General features: G+C 50.0%; 3 protein-coding genes across 8 annotated transcripts; 2 read left to right on the forward strand and 1 right to left on the reverse strand.

The window, feature by feature from the left end:
- Nucleotides 1–382: 382 nt before the first annotated feature.
- LOC131136445 (ATP synthase F(0) complex subunit B1, mitochondrial-like) lies at nt 383–3442 on the forward strand. Its single transcript, XM_058083260.1, has 7 exons — nt 383–513; nt 1126–1162; nt 1259–1404; nt 1641–1804; nt 1871–1996; nt 2393–2572; nt 3241–3442. The coding sequence occupies exons 1-7, from the start codon at nt 486–488 to the stop codon at nt 3316–3318; spliced, it is 759 nt and encodes a 252-aa protein (XP_057939243.1). The 5' UTR covers nt 383–485; the 3' UTR covers nt 3319–3442.
- A 169-nt stretch (nt 3443–3611) lies between these two features.
- On the forward strand, nt 3612–9797 carry LOC131136436 (epidermal growth factor receptor kinase substrate 8-like protein 3). Of its 4 annotated transcripts, none has more exons than XM_058083239.1 (18): nt 3612–3763; nt 4168–4273; nt 5232–5353; nt 5428–5492; nt 5565–5723; nt 6369–6518; nt 6794–6879; nt 6971–7107; nt 7311–7423; nt 7491–7629; nt 7707–7777; nt 7851–7925; nt 8001–8146; nt 8444–8696; nt 8766–8879; nt 8942–9036; nt 9112–9244; nt 9323–9792. In XM_058083239.1, the coding sequence occupies exons 2-18, from the start codon at nt 4236–4238 to the stop codon at nt 9362–9364; spliced, it is 1938 nt and encodes a 645-aa protein (XP_057939222.1). In that variant the 5' UTR covers nt 3612–3763; nt 4168–4235; the 3' UTR covers nt 9365–9792. The 4 variants fall into 4 exon arrangements, with proteins under 4 accessions (XP_057939222.1, XP_057939225.1, XP_057939224.1 ...); XM_058083242.1 differs by lacking the exon at nt 4168–4273 and adding an exon at nt 4055–4117 and having other exon boundaries at nt 3696–3763; nt 5433–5492; nt 9323–9797; XM_058083241.1 differs by having other exon boundaries at nt 3702–3763; nt 5433–5492; nt 9323–9794.
- A 696-nt stretch (nt 9798–10493) lies between these two features.
- Nucleotides 10494–16066, reverse strand: LOC131136437 (carbonic anhydrase 12-like). Of its 3 annotated transcripts, none has more exons than XM_058083244.1 (10): nt 15733–16066; nt 14940–15119; nt 14370–14518; nt 12918–13013; nt 12494–12560; nt 11959–12116; nt 11728–11854; nt 11557–11640; nt 11407–11439; nt 10494–11287 (listed from the first exon to the last, which is right to left on the reverse strand). In XM_058083244.1, exons 1-10 carry the CDS (start codon nt 15935–15937, stop codon nt 10650–10652), a joined length of 1737 nt encoding a protein of 578 aa, XP_057939227.1. In that variant the 5' UTR covers nt 15938–16066; the 3' UTR covers nt 10494–10649. The 3 variants fall into 3 exon arrangements, with proteins under 3 accessions (XP_057939227.1, XP_057939228.1, XP_057939229.1); XM_058083245.1 differs by having other exon boundaries at nt 11532–11640; XM_058083246.1 differs by lacking the exon at nt 14940–15119.
- Between the last annotated feature and the right edge of the window lie 704 nt (nt 16067–16770).

Raw genomic sequence — 16770 nt, forward strand, 5'->3', positions numbered from 1 at the left:
CTGGGTTCATCAAACATCGTTTTTAAAAGCAGTCTATTTGACAGGAATACGTCTTATTCGGGCTGAATGAAAATGTAGGAGCATTTTTAAAGCAGTTTAAGTCTTAATTGTGAAAAAATACAGCCATTTTTGTGTTCTTTTAAACCACCTATGCTCGTTGGAGGTGGTGTCGATATATTTTCAGTTTGAAATGGATTTGTGTTTAAATGTTTAAAGTCCGAACACGACGAGCCATTTATTTGACTTGACAAACTACTTTGTGTCGTATTTCTTTGACAGTGCGAGAAAATGAAGCACACGTCAAGCTGCTTCAAGCGACCGCTGCCATCTAGTGGTTGTTTTTGTAACAGCGCCAAAGTCGTAAACGATCTCGCGAGGTTTCGTTGCCACTTCTCGTTTGTCCGCCATCCTTGAGGCAGTCAGTGCAGAAGGGCAAGGAAGGGCTGATAGAAGGCACAAACAAGTTGGCCCTCCATCCATACAACATGCTGTCCAGGCTCGTTATACTTTCAGGTACGACCGTGGGTGGGGTTCCAGTTGGTTTGTTCCATTTGGTTTATTCCATTTGGTTTGTTCCATCTGGTTTGTTCCATTTGACAACGACACGGCTAAAGATGAGCTAATGTGCTTGTGTGGCTGCGAAGCTGAAGGGTAAAGTGAAGGCCGCACGTTGAATGAGTGGCCAGCATAACGGAACGGCTAAGTGGAATAAGTTGGTCCCAACCACACGTTGTAAGGAATTATTTGCCATTTTGCGGTGTTTTGCTTCGGGTGTCTGATCAACGTGGTCCTGATTGGACTGCTAAACGAGTCTTTAGCATGCTAGCTAGCGTCTATGTCACCTTTTGACAGCTAGCTGGAAGCTGCTGTTTGTACTCTACTGTGCTATTAAATCACGTCTAGCTAACAATTAGCAATAGTTTTTTGCACCCAGGTTCCGCTAGGCTATTTATGTCGCATACTAAAACTGCTAGTGCCAAATATATGTTGACTTTGGACGGTGTGTACTTGAACCAACAAGACACTTTCCTCGGGAGGAATTCAGTCCAATATTCGAGTCATATAAGGTTCATAGATGGGAACAATGTACCGATATTTCAAGCTGTTTTGTGGTCTCGTTTGCAGCTAATGCCCTGAAAAGCAGCAGTCCCCTTGGAGCTGGGTATGTGGTTTCAATAATAATAATAATAATAATAATAATAAAAATAATAAAAAGCATGTGGTCATGTTACTTTATTGTTCTATGTATAACATACAGGCTGGTCCAGGCTTCAGGCTCTCTGCACACGTCCTCCCAATGTCTGGCCCCGGTGCCACCTCTTCCAGAGACGGGGAGCAAAGTCCGTCATGGCATCTTCCCAGAGGAGCTTTTCCAGCTCCTGTACCCCAAAACTGGAGTAACGGGTCAGTTGGCTATAACCACAGTCATTTGGCACTGTGTAGCAAATTTACAGACACTCAGACAAGAACGGTGTGTGTGTGTGTCCATAATTTATAAGAATAATAATAATATAATAATGTTCATATGCAAAAGAATTAACATTCAGTTTGATCAAAACTGAACTGAACCTGAAAATAAGAAAAATAGGAATCCAAAAATATGCTTGCTGACCATTGAACTGTGGATAACTGCCATCTAGGACCCTACATGCTGGGTGCTGGTCTCATCACCTACCTGCTCTCCAAGGAACTCTACGTCATTAACCACGAAACCTTGATTGCCATCTCTGTCGGCACAGTCATTGTCCTTGGCGTCAAAAAGTATGGCGCAAGCGTGGCGGCTTTTGCTGACAAACTGAACGAGGTGGGTTACTATCCTACTGGAGATGTTGACAATGGCAGCTCTTTCCAAAGCCATGTTGGTCTGCAGGACAAAGTTGCCAAGGCTCAGGAGGTGAAGGGTGGCGCCATCGCCTCGCTGACGCAGGCCATCGAGGATGAAAAGAAAGAGCAGTGGCGAGTCGACGGACGATCAATGCTCTTCGACGCAAAGAGGGCAAGTTCTCCTCTTTCGTTGCATGTTCCGATTTTTATGCCAATATCTGTTGATGGTATCGGTTGACCGATCCTGTGGGACGCTCCTCGTCCTCACCACTAACGAATGCTAATGTAGATGATGATAAACAGATGGAAGTCGAGGCATGGTGCGCCGTGAGGGTTGGGTTTTAGCTCAAAAATCCTGGAGACCTGGAGACTGTCCTCATAACAGACTGCGTCACAGAGAGATTTGTTGACCTGAAGCTGGAATTGCATCGTCACAGTCAGAAGTGGAAAAGACAGACTCATTTAAATACAGTTCATTAATCATGTTGATGGTATTGATCATGTCAAAGTACGTCTTTGTTGTTCTAACTATAATTGAAAATGAATTGAATTTTGTTGCTGTTCTCAGAACAACGTGGCCATGATTCTGGAGACCAACTACAGAGAGAGGTTGCACATGGTGACTAATGAGGTGAAGAGGCGCCTGGACTACCAAGTGGCCCTGCAGGATCTGCAGCGCCGCATGGCCCAAGAGCACATGGTCAACTGGGTGGAGAAGAATGTTGTCGGCAGCATCACGCCTCAGCAGGTAGGCCACTTCTCAGCTAGTCTGTTGGAAAGGGACAGGTGGGGGTTGTTGACGTGAAGGTGTATGACACCCCCATAAGCAGGGCAGTCCGCCAGCAACCACTCACCCCCACTTGGTGTCCGGAGCCCAGTGCTGGTGGGATTTGGGTGCTGAGGAAAGTAGTTCCAGCTAGTTGCCGGGGACAGTCCAGGAAAGAGTTTGGCTTCTCAAAACAATACGCCTTCGAAAGCATCGTGCATTTGCATCACAAAAATGCCTACTAGAAAAAATCAGACATTGCGTAGACCTCAGCATCGTCTGTGTACTTCATGCGGTGGGTATTGTACTTGAGAACACGTATGACGTGAACATTCACACACGAGCTGCTGTCGGCTACAACTCCTGCCAGTCACTGCTTTCTCCACTCATCTGTCTAACCTGACATGCTAGCTACACGGTTAATAGTAGCGTCACACGTGTCACTTCCCAGGCCCCGCCCTTAAAGGCACACACGAGTCAGATGTTCCACTACGTACTGAATCATGTCTTTGGGATCTGTTTTGTTCATTCAGACACTTCCAGGCTTTACAGAAAATATCATTTTTCTACTAACTCTAACCAGGAATTTCTCCTGTCCGTCATATTTCTTCATAAAGTGTCACATGTACTTGTTGGTTGGTTGTTCCCAGGAGAAGGAGAGCATCGCCAAGTGCATCACGGACCTGAAGGCTCTGGCCAAAGCCACTCAGTCCAAAGCCACGGCCTAAACCGTCCTCTCTTCAGGATGGGACGCTTGAAGCTCATTGGCCCTTAGGCAGTTTCTGTCACTATTGTGGGTGTGTACAGTTTTCCCCTTCAGCTGGTAGTCAAATAAATGATTCTCTTATTCCATGTTTTGTTCTGCTTGCTATTTATTTCTCCAAGGTGTGACTCCTGTGTACTTTAGCTATTTTGACGTCCGCAATTCCACATGACTAAATACTTGCATAAGTAGGGTGTTTTCTCATATCTTCATCACCTTTGAACCTTTGCACACCTTTGGACCGAAAGTAAACATGACGTCCACCACCGCCCTCGAACACCACGTCCAATACCAGGCCCAGCCTGGCGATCTTTGATCACTGCGTGTGAGCAGGAAGTCAAGGCCATATTGTGCGCTACGCTGCGTGAAGAAGACGTGTTGAAGAGCAATGTCACCGGAGCAAAGCTGAGGTAGTTGAACCCCCCCAAACCTTTTATGTGTTGTTTACGTTCCATGCTGTTCTTCTACGCCTTTCATCTGTGGAACACGGAAGTTGTTCGATGAAGAAATGTAGCGGTCATGAGAGTGCTGGTGTTTTTCATGTCTAGCTTAGATTTTGTCAAATAGTAAAAGCTAAATAACCGTCAGAAATGTCAATGTGACAAAACATGTTATCCACCCTGAATGCTGCTGTTTACATGTTTTATTGAAGGACTTTAGTTGGATTCAGATGGCAAATCCTCTCATCTCTGCTATTTTAGATTGGAAGTGCCTGCTTGTAAACGCATCATTCAATGAACCTGCCTGTCATTCAAGGATTCAAGGTGTGTGAAATGTTTAACGCTGAGTGTAACTGAAATGACTTCCTCTCCAGGTGTGTCGTGAAGCATTTTTACATTTCCTGTCTTGGAACGCCACAAAGACGAAGACTGAAGTTGGAAAATGTTGGGAAACTCTCGCCCCTTCTCTTACTCGCCGAGGTTAGTTACGTTTGGACTTGTGCTTCTCCTTTGCTTTGTTGCTGCCATGTGCAAGAGGGCGGGGCTGTCCACCCCTCCCCTGGTGGGGGAGGATGCCGGGAAGACCTGGCGGACCCAAACCTGTTGTCAAGCTCTACTGGGAACGGCTGACAGTCCTGTCAGGACTTTCAACTCCCACCTCTGGGAGAGCTTCAGCCATGTTCTGAGGGAGGTGGCAGACATGGAGTCCAAACGGGCCATGTTCCGTGCCTCCATTGGCGAGGAGCCTCATCCGAGGTCTGGTCGTAAGGTGGTCGGGGTCTGTCATGGTGGTAATCCCAGAACCCGTTGCTGGACACCAGGTGATGCTGAAGGAGTCCTATCAGGCCTTCTTGGCTCATGGGACTTTGGAGGCAGCTGACTGGTACCGGCAGGCCGAGCGGGCCGCAGCTTTGGCAGTCGCTGAGGTCATTGGAGGAGTTTGGAGAAGCCATGGAGAGCGGCTTTAAAGAGATTCTGGACCACCATCCGCCATCTCAGGAGGGGGAAGCGGTGAACCGTGAACACCGGGTATGGTGGAGATGATGTGCTGCTGACTTCAACTCCAGATGTTGTGGATCGGTGGAAGGAATACTTCCAAGACTTCCTCAATCCCGACACATCTTCCTTTGGGGAAGCAGTCCATGGACTCCATGGTGGACTCTTCTATCTCCAGGCCTGAGGCTGCTGAGGTTGTCACAGAGCTCCTCGATGGCAGGACCCCGGAGGTGGATGAGATCAGCCCGAAGTTCAAGGCCCTGGCTTCTGTGGGCGTTTCTTGGTTGTACGGGTCGATGTCCGCTCCTGCTCACCTGTGGTCATGAGCGTTGGGTCGTGACCGAGAGGACAAGATCAAGGCCCAAATGAGTTTCCTCCTCATGTACCACCAGTGGTGATGGAACTGCAGTTTGAGAATCAGTGAGCGTTTCTTGTGTTCCAGGAGCTTTCCTCCGGATGAGTTCCCTCATTCCAGGTGGGCTCTCCAGCAAGACGACTACAGGGGGTCTTCACCTCAGAGCTCTCAAAGAAACGTGTCTCGACCAACGGGCAAATCCATCTATAGTGTGTTGGCACGGCATCGAACATCATGTCCTGAATTCAAAAGTGCATCTTTGAACTTGCAGCGTGTGTGTCAGTGCAGAGAAAGGAGTACTCGGAGGTGCTCACCAGGCAGCCTGACGACCTTCAGACCAGAGTGGAGGTACGCTGATGGACGTCCGCATCTGCGTGCGGTCCGACCTTCATGTCACAACTCCTCACTCTGACCCCGCAGCACGTGCTGACCTGCGAGCTGGATGGCCAGCAGCTGGTGTCACTGGACGACTGCGTGGCCAAGGTCACAAGGCTGGACGCCAAAGGTCGTCTGTGGCCTCAGGAGATGATCCTGGAGGTGCAAGGAGGATACCTGCTGCTCTGCGACACCGAGACCAAAGTAAGACACCGGAATGTCTGACTTGGAGGGGCCATGGGTCACGGGGTCAAAGGTTCCTGCATCGTACCGCCATGAACATGTGACCTCGCTGGCTTGGAGGAGACATTGGAAGCAACTTCTTAAACGTTCTTATTGGCCGTACGGTCACATGGTCGCCATATTCCACAATGCTATCATATTGATTGATAACTAATGATTACTATTACACAGTAGATGGAAATATATGGAAGGAAATCATTCTATAATGTTATAAATATCATAGTGTAAAATCTGCAGTAATAGAAGAAATGAATGGAAGATATGGAAAGCGAATATAATGAACTCTGATCATTGAGTAACGCTTTAAGTATCCAAGTCTCTTATGAAGGATACACTACAGAAATGTGGACTAAAATCTCCACAAAGGAAAGCAAATGTTATGAATTAGGATTATTTTAAGGTCTGGGTACCCATGAGTTGAGATCAACAGAAAGCACCTGGTAGGACCAAAGCACCTGGTAGGACCAAAGCACCTGGTAGGACCAAAGCACCTGGTAGGACCAAAGCACCTTGGTATACCTTGATGTGGTCTAATGTGATGTTGCTGAGTGGATCTAAAGGTCAGCATTGCCGTGCCCCCCCCTACTGACCCCCCTGACCCTGCAGGGAGAGCTGGAGGCTCTGCCTCTGAGGAACATCCAGCAGACCAGAGCCGTGTTGGACAGCTGCTCTTATGATGCTCTTCTGATGGTGACCACCAGGGAAGGCGGCAAACGCTTCCCCCAGGTCTACATCTTCCAGTGCGAGGAGACCGGGGTGAGTCAAGAAATCCTACAGGGGTACTATGGGGGGGTTGGATGTGAGCATTTGCCCTCTGGAGTTGACTGGAAGGACAGACTGGAGTCTCGTGGAGACCCCAATACTGCAGATGAGCCATGAGATGATTTATTCAATTGCAGCACTTATTTTTAGTCAAGCTGCAAGACAAAGAAATCCACCAGGCACCCCCCCCCCCATCAGCTTAGATTCCACATATATGTGTGTGTACAGTACAGTACAGTACATATATTTGTATATATTTGTTTAACCAGGCGGAGCTTCTCAAGCGTGACCTAGACAAGTTTGTCCAAAGAGGAGGTGAGCGAGTGCCGCCACGCAGCGACCAGACAGTCCCCAGGTAGACCGGCACAGTTGAGACCGTCTTGATACGGAGGAGGACTGAATCTGATCAGTTTTTTTTGGGGGGGGGGGGTGGTGATAATTTGCAGGCATGATAATATCGGGCCTCGATCTCCTGGAGGTTTCCAGCAGGCTGCAGCTCATGCTGTGCAGAAAGAAAGACCCTACCAACCACCGCTGCCTCCCCCAGAGTACCCCCTCCCACGGTGGACCTACAGAGAACCTGGTAAACTTTGGCCAATCCACGCATGCCGTGTCTTTATTCTATATAGTATTAGTTATTTACTCCTTGGTGGGAGATGGTGGGAGATGTTTCTTCTATTTTGGATTCTTATCCGTGTGGAAAGTGACTCATGAATCTTCTGTTCCTCGAGGGGGGCAGGTGTATCTCATGTGTCTAGTCATATGTCCATCCTTGTATCCAATTAGAAGACACCCCCCCTCCCCACCTGTATGCCCCCAAAGAGGAGCCAATGCATGATCTGGGCAGCCCCCACGCCAGTCTGGAGGCATCCGAGCAGACCGAGGCTGACAGGAACACGGTCCGTAGCAGATCCACGTGGTACCTGTCCCGCCACGTGCACATACTGTAACACGTGTCCCCCGCAGGACATTTTAAACCACGTTTTAGATGACCTGGAGATCTTCCTGGGAAAGGTGTTAGCTGCCAGGAATGGGCCCCCCCCTCAGCAGGATGGTAGGAGCCAAAGGAAGGGCGTGTTTAAGAAGAAAAACACCAAGAGCGCAGGTGAGGTCCACGCATGTTGGTTGTCTGCAGGTGGACACGGTGGACGTGATGTTGACGTGTCGCTGCTTTGTGTCCAGCCGTCCATCTGCCCCCCCCCCAGGAATTTGTCTCTTGTCTTCAGAAACTGAAATATGGATTCAATCTGCTGGTAAGTGCACCCAATTCCCCGTGACGGCCGTGCACGGATGCGGCGGAATGACTTCCATACGCTGATGTCGCAGGGCCTGCTGGACGGCTCCCTGGCCAAGACCAGCGCCCCCGACTACGTCCACATCTTCTTCACCAGCTTAGCGACTGTAAGCCACTCCTGGTTGCTCTCTTCTCCAACACCAAACCGCAGCGGCGACATTCCTCCACTCTTTCCTGCCTAGATTCTTCCCCACTTCCATGCGCACCTGCCCCCCACCGTGGTGGCCCCGTTGCTGACGGAGGCCGCCCTGAGGCTGCTCAGGCGGGTGGTCAGCCCGGAGGAAGACCAGCTCTGGAGGTCTCTGGGAGACAGCTGGAACATCCCCAGGTAGAAACACATTCCTGAGTGCTAATGGGCAGTGGAAAACCGGATACGGACTCAAACATGGACACGCCTCTAAAGGCTGGGTGAGCTACCCAGGGACTCGCCATCTTAGTCCTGCATCTGGGACCCCTTCAGACGGCTTTTGGAAGGAATGTTTGCTCTTTGGATCGACTTCCTGCCGTTTGTTTGTTTGGTGACCCTGGCGAGGCCTCATTATTGGATGCTAGCCAGCTAGCATGCTAACTCCTGCTGTGAGCATTGCACACAACAGCACCCCCTGTCGCCCCCTGTCGCCCCCAGGTCTCGATGGCCGGCCGACGTCCCCCCCTACATCCCCGAGTTCTACGGCGGCTGGCAGCCACCCGCCCCGCGCCCCAGGCGTGCCCAGGTGGCTTATGAGAACGACCACGTGAGCAGGACCAGCAGCCAGCGCTACCCAGCGAGACCAGACTCCTGGCCCGTGAAGGAAGGTCGTGACCTCATGCGTGTCATGTATGACATCGTGGCCCGAAACAGCAGGGAGCTCACGGCGATGAAGGGCGAAGTGGTGGAGGTGAGATGCTTCCTGTGGCTTGTGACCGCCCTGGAGGAGACTGGGCATCACAAGGTGGTTCTTCTTCAGGTGCTTCAGCGGTCTAAGCAATGGTGGCTGGTGCGCAATGATCGTGGGCAGGATGGCAACGTTCCTCAGAATGTTCTGGAGCCCATCAGGGGCGGCATGCCAGCGGAGGATATGGTGAGCTGGCATCTTCATCGTTCTTCTTTCCACAACTGGACTTTGATTGTCTCACATTGCAGCTGCGGCGAGCATCTCCTGGCCCAGCGTCCCTAAACATGGCCTCCTCCCCTGCAGAGGTCAGAGCGTGGCTGCAGCACCGAGGCTTCTCCAAAATGTGAGTGAAACATTCCAACATCGCTTAGCGTTGCTTTGGTCCCGATGGACCGTAAACGTGCCGTCTTTGGAGCAGCACCGTCGCCAGCCTGGGGGTCCTGACGGGTAGGATGCTCCTGCAGATGGGCAGGGACGAGATGAGGACCGTGTGTCCGGAGGAAGGGGGGAAGGTCTTCTTCCAGCTCCAGGCCATTAAATCAGCCATCGCGGTGAGTGGTCTACCTTCAGATCTTTGCACGTCCATCACGTGCATCGCCGCAGCAAACGTTCAGCCTTTTCTCCTGCAGCTGGCCAGTGAACCCTCGGGTCCGTATGATGGACGCTACTGATGGACCGGCCTTAAGGGGACCTACTGGGCCCACTTCCACCCTTTCTATTGACTTGTGGCCTCCTGTAGAGCGGCTACACACAATGACCCGCACAGAAAACCTCACACTAGATCTTCCACAATTCCACAGAATTCCACAGACCCATCCCAAACTTCTTTCAGGGCTCACTTCCTAAGGCGCAGCAAACCTGACGGTCCCAAATGTTGGAATGGTAACTCCGGAAGGCAACATTCTAACTCCATTTATTGGTCCCCTTTAAGTTCCTTCCTCTTGACGTTCAGACGCTTTTAACATGATGATTGAAATAATCCACACAACTAATGACTATAATTATTGGTACAGCTATAAACACAACCATGCTAAATATTCATATAGTCAGGCGTGTTAATAAAGTGTCCTTGGAAAACACTTGGACTTGGACTTGGATTATTCACACCCTTTTCATTCTTGACTCCGGGCCCTGGACTCCGGGCCCTGGACTCCGGGCCCTGGACTCTGGGCCCTGGACTCCGGGCCCTGGACTCTGGGCCCTGGACTCCGGGCCCTGGACTCTGGGCCCTGGACTCCGGGCCCTGGACTCTGGGCCCTGGACTCCGGGCCCTGGACTCCGGGCCCTGGACTCCGGGCCCTGGACTCCGGGCCCTGGACTCTGGGCCCTGGACTCCGGGCCCTGGAGTGTTTTTGTCACAGTTCTACTCCAACCACGTCCAGAAGTCAGGATGGAGGCCTCAGATGGCGTTCACTGCATCAGTGGCGTACCAGGCTGTACCCCATCAGAGATTTGACTTGAAGTCCAGTATCCGCTACTCCTGCACCCTTAAAAACCATAAAGCTTAACTAACTAACTAATTACCTAATTTGGTAAAGCCACACCCACTTCCGGTATAGGGCGGTGATTTAGATGTTGGCGGCGGTACCTGAGACGTAAGACATTCCTGGAGGTCTGCCAGATGTTGCAGAGAGGAACAAAGGTGGGATCAGGTTGCCTGTGAAAGACACGGAAGGTCACAGCCTTCAGAGGGGGGGGGGCAGTAGAGGAAGTCCTCTCCCTGGGGGGTTAGCACGGGACTGGAAGTATTGGTTCTACAACGTTTTGGTAGGATCAAACATCATGAAAGCCATGGTTGGTTGGTAGAAGCATTAAAGTTGCTTTATTGGCAGATTCCTGAAGCTTCCATGAAGTATGCTAAATACTTCAATTAAATACTTGCTAAATATGGACAGTACCCTTAAACATTCCCATGTACGCCATGAAGCGGGAGCATCACCGAGGTGGACGCGTCCTTCAGGAGCATCTGTACTGACTGTCCAGCTGCACCCCCCCGTAGAGGCTGAGTTTGGTGGACCCCCAACTGAAGACGTTTCCCTGGGCCGTGACGTTCCTCTCACATGACATCTGGTCCCGAATGTTCGCCGTGCTGAGCGCGTAGTCCCACACGTTCACGTCCGTCATCCTCCCCACGAAGGCATCCATGTTGGAGATGCCCAGCATTCCCTCTTGGTCGTTTCCCAGGATGAACACCCCCCCGGAGCTGATGGTGTAACCACTTTTGAGGTAGCGCCGCTCCCCCACCATGCCGTTGATCCACAGCTCCGCACCCCCAGTGCGGGACGACCACGTGACGCAATAGTTGGCCCAACTGTGGGACTGGAAGTTGAAGGGCAAGTTGACGAACTCGTTGCCAATCCAGAGGCCCACCTCCCTGCCGTCTCGGTCCTCGCTGATGGAGATCAGGAGCTCCTTGTGCTGCTCGCTGCTGCTGGAGGAGGAGATGACCGTGTGGGACCCCTCCACCGCCGGCCACACGTGCATGCAGACCGTGAAGGAGTCCAGATCCGTGGGCCGGCCCAGGTGGGCTTTTGCATAACTTCCAAGGTTCTCTGGCTGGAAGTTGAGCACCAAAGGGAACAAAGCTGCAGGTTCTGAGGAGAACCAAAGCCATCAGTGAGTATGGATATTTTTTGCCCTGTGATGGACTGATGAACATGGCGGGGTGTAGTCCGCTTGGGTAGGCTCCAGCCCTCCACGACCGTGAACTCACCGTGTTTGCTTGGGCGTGAGTGCTGTGGTCCTCCTGGAGAGGACAAGTAAAGGTAGAAGATTGCTCAGTAACTAGGAGCCCCTGTATTTGCACTGGGCCGTACAGGAAGTACACCTTGTATGTACCTAGTGAGCTTGTGTACTACCTCACCTGAGTACACGTTCTTCCCAAGAGACGTGATCAGGCCTTCGATTTTCAGCAGCTTGGATTCGATTTCTTCTTGTCGACAAAACGCTGGCAGGCAAAAAGATGAAGAGTAATACTTTGTAATACTTTGTTTCCCTTCTGAGTGAAGTATTCAGATACTGGTGAAGTACACACTTCCTTTCCCGAGCCGCGGCAAGAAGGACGACTCCACCACTCGGTCGTTAAGGTCCTGAGCGACGCGGTAGTCGTTCCAGAGGGTCTTGTTGTCGATGTCCATCAGTGTGCTCTCCAGTTTCCTGATCTGGGGGGGGGGGGGCAACAAAGCCAAAAGGGGGTGGCCACTAAGTCCTCAAGGTGTCCTCAAGGTGTCCTCAAGGTGTCCTCAAGGGCAACCGTGGAGCCTACCTGGTTATGTGAAAGAGTAATGGGGGTATCGAACACCGTCCACAAGATGCTCTCATAGCAGGGGGGCGTGGTGAGGGACCCCTGGTACCTGAAGAAATGGTTCATGTTCTCCGGAAGCATGGAGCGCACATCCAGGCTGGAGATGTTCATGGATTGACCTGCCGAGGGGGGGTTAGAGGCAAAACAATAGACGTCAGGTCAAGCACACTTCTAACATGACCCCCCCCCCCGTACGTGAACCCACACCCATCCCCGCTTGGAGTCCTGAGCCCGGTCCTGCTGGGATGGGGGTGCTGAGGAAGGTAGGTCCAGCTAGTTGCTGGGGGGGGGGGCAGGAGAGGAAAGAAACAATATTTCTTCATCATCAGAAATGCAGACCAAAAAAATCAGACCCTACTAATCGCTGGACCTTATTTTCTCATCACCATCTTCATCACCAGAACTGGGCTCAGGACGCCCGGGTGGGGGGCAAGTCGAGCGAGTCGAGCGAGTGGCTGTTGTCACGAAACGCCAATCATCCTGTGACGTTGCTTACCTGCATATTTGATTTTGGCCAGGTTGGAGATGAAGTCACTGTAGTAGGTGTTCTCAAAATGGCCGTCCTGACAACGTAGCAACAGGACGTTAGCAACAGGTCTGGTGTACGGACAGAAGGGGGCGTACCTGGACTGTGACCTTTGCCACCAATATTTCAATAGACGCCAGATTAGCTGGTCGTGTTTCTCTGCTACAATCATCTCTAATTATTGCCACCAGTGATATGATGGGATGCCAGAGGCTGTTACCATAGCGATCATCACATGGAGGGCCCACTGGCCACCTGACATTCACAGAAATAGGAAACTAGATCTCCTAATTAGATTGGATATTGGAATCACGATGTCTGCTGGGCCACTGGGATACAGGAAACACACACGGCAACACAGGAAGTGGGGGGGGGGACGCCATCATAGACGTACGTCATAGAAGAACGCCAGCACCGCCAGCCCGTCTGATTTATCTCTGGCCTCAGTGAAGCTCTTGTACTTGTCTGAATTGAAGTGGACCACATGGAGCTGGAAGACAAAACGGACACGGCAAAGTACTACAGTTCTAGGTCACAATGGTTTAACAGCACAGTACTACATTGGTACTACAGTTCTAGGTCACAATGGCTTAACAGCAGAATACTACATTGGTACTACAGTTCTAGGTCAGAATGGTTTAACAGCACAATACTACATTGGTACTACAGTTCTAGGTCACAATGGTTTAACAGCACAGTACTACATTGGTACTACAGTTCTAGGTCACAATGGTTTAACAGCACAGTACTACATTGGTACTACAGTTCTAGGTCAGAATGGTTTAACAGCACAGTACTACATTGGTACTACAGTTCTAGGTCACAATGGCTTAACAGCACAATACTACATTGGTACTACAGTTCTAGGTCACAATGGCTTAACAGCACAGTACTACATTGGTACTACAGTTCTAGGTCAGAATGGCTTAACAGCAGAATACTACATTGGTACTACAGTTCTAGGTCAGAATGGCTTAACAGCAGAATACTACATTGGTACTACAGTTCTAGGTCAGAATGGTTTAACAGCACAATACTACATTGGTACTACAGTTCTAGGTCACAATGGTTTAACAGCACAGTACTACATTGGTACTACAGTTCTAGGTCACAATGGTTTAACAGCACAGTACTACATTGGTACTACAGTTCTAGGTCAGAATGGTTTAACAGCACAGTACTACATTGGTACTACAGTTCTAGGTCACAATGGCTTAACAGCACAATACTACATTGGTACTACAGTTCTAGGTCACAATGGCTTAACAGCACAGTACTACATTGGTACTACAGTTCTAGGTCAGAATGGCTTAACAGCAGAATACTACATTGGTACTACAGTTCTAGGTCAGAATGGCTTAACAGCAGAATACTACATTGGTACTACAGTTCTAGGTCAGAATGGCTTAACAGCAGAATACTACATTGGTACTACAGTTCTAGGTCAGAATGGCTTAACAGCAGAATACTACATTGGTACTACAGTTCTAGGTCAGAATGGCTTAACAGCAGAATACTACATTGGTACTACAGTTCTAGGTCACAATGGCTTAACAGCACAGTACTACATTGGTACTACAGTTCTAGGTCAGAATGGCTTAACAGCAGAATACTACATTGGTACTACAGTTCTAGGTCAGAATGGCTTAACAGCAGAATACTACATTGGTACTACAGTTCTAGGTCAGAATGGCTTAACAGCAGAATACTACATTGGTACTACAGTTCTAGGTCAGAATGGCTTAACGGCACAATACTACATTGGTACTACAGTTCCAGTTTCCTTCATCTACTGTCCATCGTAGTACATCACTTGGCATGTGTACAAGTATATTTTCAGCAGTACCTCTGCCATGTAGCGGATGCCGTCGATGGTGTGTTCTGCTCCGCTGGCCTCCAGGTCCCAGCCCCCCCAGTGAAGATGCATCTGAACAGCGGTGTATTTCCCCGGCAGGCCCTTGGTGATCTTCATGGTGGGGGGCAGGTCGATTTGGACTGATTGAAACAACATGGTCACCTGGTTAGGTCGGTGCAACGCAAGGATTTGTGAACTTCCTCCCTGGAGATGTTTTGGAGATGTTTCAACGGGCCTTCATCTGCTGCTTCTCCGTGGTGCTTGTTTCCTTCACAAGTTCCTAAGCCTGACTGGTTAGACTCTGCTGTCACTTAACTTTCCACTTTGACTTATTTCTTTCAGGTTTTCCCACAGCACCTTCTGCACCGTCACCTTTGGTTGCACATGGGATACGTATCTACGTTGGCCCAGCGGTCGGGATATCTGGAAGACGTCTCCGTGTGGAGTTTGCATGTTCTGCCCATGTGTGTCCGGCTTCATCCCGCACTCCAAAACCAGGCATGCCAGGTCCATCTGGTGAGTACCACCAGTAGACCACCAGTAGAAGTACTTGGGACTTACCTGAGTGGCCGTTGTTGGACATGAGGAAAGTCCCCCTCTGAGCGTCGTATCCACTGAGCTCCAGCTGCAAGATATCGGGGTTGTGTCTCACGCTGCGTCTCTGGATGTCAATTGGGGACTGTTTCCTGCCCCCACACGCCGGGTACTTGGTGGGCCAGTGCATCTGGTCCAAAGCTCCCTCTGCACCGCGTCGCACGCAAGACAATAGTTCAAGCATTTTCTTTGAAGTAGTACTTCAATTTTCTTGTAAATCTTGAAGTAGTACTCCAACATAATGTTGTCCAGTTTTATTTTGAAACGTTGTCATGAGTCCAGACTACGTTTGTCTTTGGGTGACACACCAACACGTCAGACAGGACAGCCTGTTCTTCTCGTCTCTGCTTCCGCAGTTGCTTCATCAAGCGCAGTCTGATACAAGTCATCAGCTAGGGAGCTAGGGAGCTAGGGAGCTAGGGAGCTAGGGAGCTATTGGAATATTAATCAGTTTACAGTCACGGTGGGACTTAAGTCATCTATATTTCCCAACACTTTATGATGATAATGATTACCTGTATGTATATTGAATAGTCTGCAATGAAAATATAATATTAATAATTATCATGACCATTGCCACTGTTACAGTAAGCTTTTGGAGATATCGTCTTCTGTTAAGATGATGATGATGATGATTATCAATATTTGTACACTTTCATCATCATCATCATTACACAAACATTGTTTTGCACACCAAATGAAATCTACTTTGTGTACCACATCCCATGAACCCTAACACCCCAAACAACAAGAAGCCTACCCGTGTAGGTCCAGTGGATGGCATCATGAGGGATCCCTGCATGGGCAAGGCACACCAAGATAGCGTGGATCAGCACACAGGAGGACCACATGGCTGCGTCTGGCTTTGTGCACGTCCTGGCACCTCTGGAGGTGGGGGCTGCTCTCCTGTTTAAAGAGGGGGGAGGATTAAGGGAAGTGCTGGAACCTCTTCTGAGAACGCCCATCAGTCACAGAGTCTGTCTTCCTGTCTGCCTGTCTGTGTGCCTGCCTGCCTGCCTGCCTGTCTTCCTGCCTGTCTGCCTGTCTATCTCAAAATGGTGCTCCAGCTGAAAAATAATTTCTAGAAATGTGGACCCAAGCTCCCACAATAATAATTTTAGAAAGGGCCTTTCCCTGCCCCATGGTGACTACGATTGTTGTTGAGCCAATAAAAAGCGACCTTGCAGTGAGAGTAGATGCTTTGGGGGGGTGGGGGGGGGCAGGTCTATTCATGCCCTGTCATTTCTCCTTCAGCTGATGTTGAGGCTGAAATGACAACATGAGTTAATAAACACAGTGGCCAATGTAATAACACGCATCACTGGTTGGAGATCCGTACCAGTTCCAGCATGTCCAACTCCTCCACGCAGATGCCAGACTTGGGAGAGCTGAGCAGCAGGATGTCATCACCAGCAAACATTAGCTGGCTTAGGATTTAGGGAACAATGTGACGGCTATTTGGAAAAATCATTCCAGGGTTTGGATATTGTTTCAAGCAGTGATTCTCAACTGGTGGGTGGTGAGCCAAAAGTGGTCACAGAGCCGTTATCGGTACGTCACGGCTCTTTGCTTGGTTCTCCTGGCTTCCTTGCCCCCCTCCTACGTCGCCAAGCTTGAGCGGGAGAGGAAGGACTTAAAATGGGTCCAACTGACCGGTTGAGAACCACTGGTTTTAAACACAAGCTGGGAACACTGGTGAGTGCCGTCATGCCCGTTTGTCGTTTTACAATAAAAGAGCTCATGAGTGGCAAAACGACAAGTTACCATTTGGCATCGGGGAACTTCCACTGCATGGCTA

This window comes from Doryrhamphus excisus, chromosome 10 (genome assembly GCF_030265055.1).
Source record: "Doryrhamphus excisus isolate RoL2022-K1 chromosome 10, RoL_Dexc_1.0, whole genome shotgun sequence".
NCBI lineage: Eukaryota > Metazoa > Chordata > Actinopteri > Syngnathiformes > Syngnathidae > Doryrhamphus > Doryrhamphus excisus.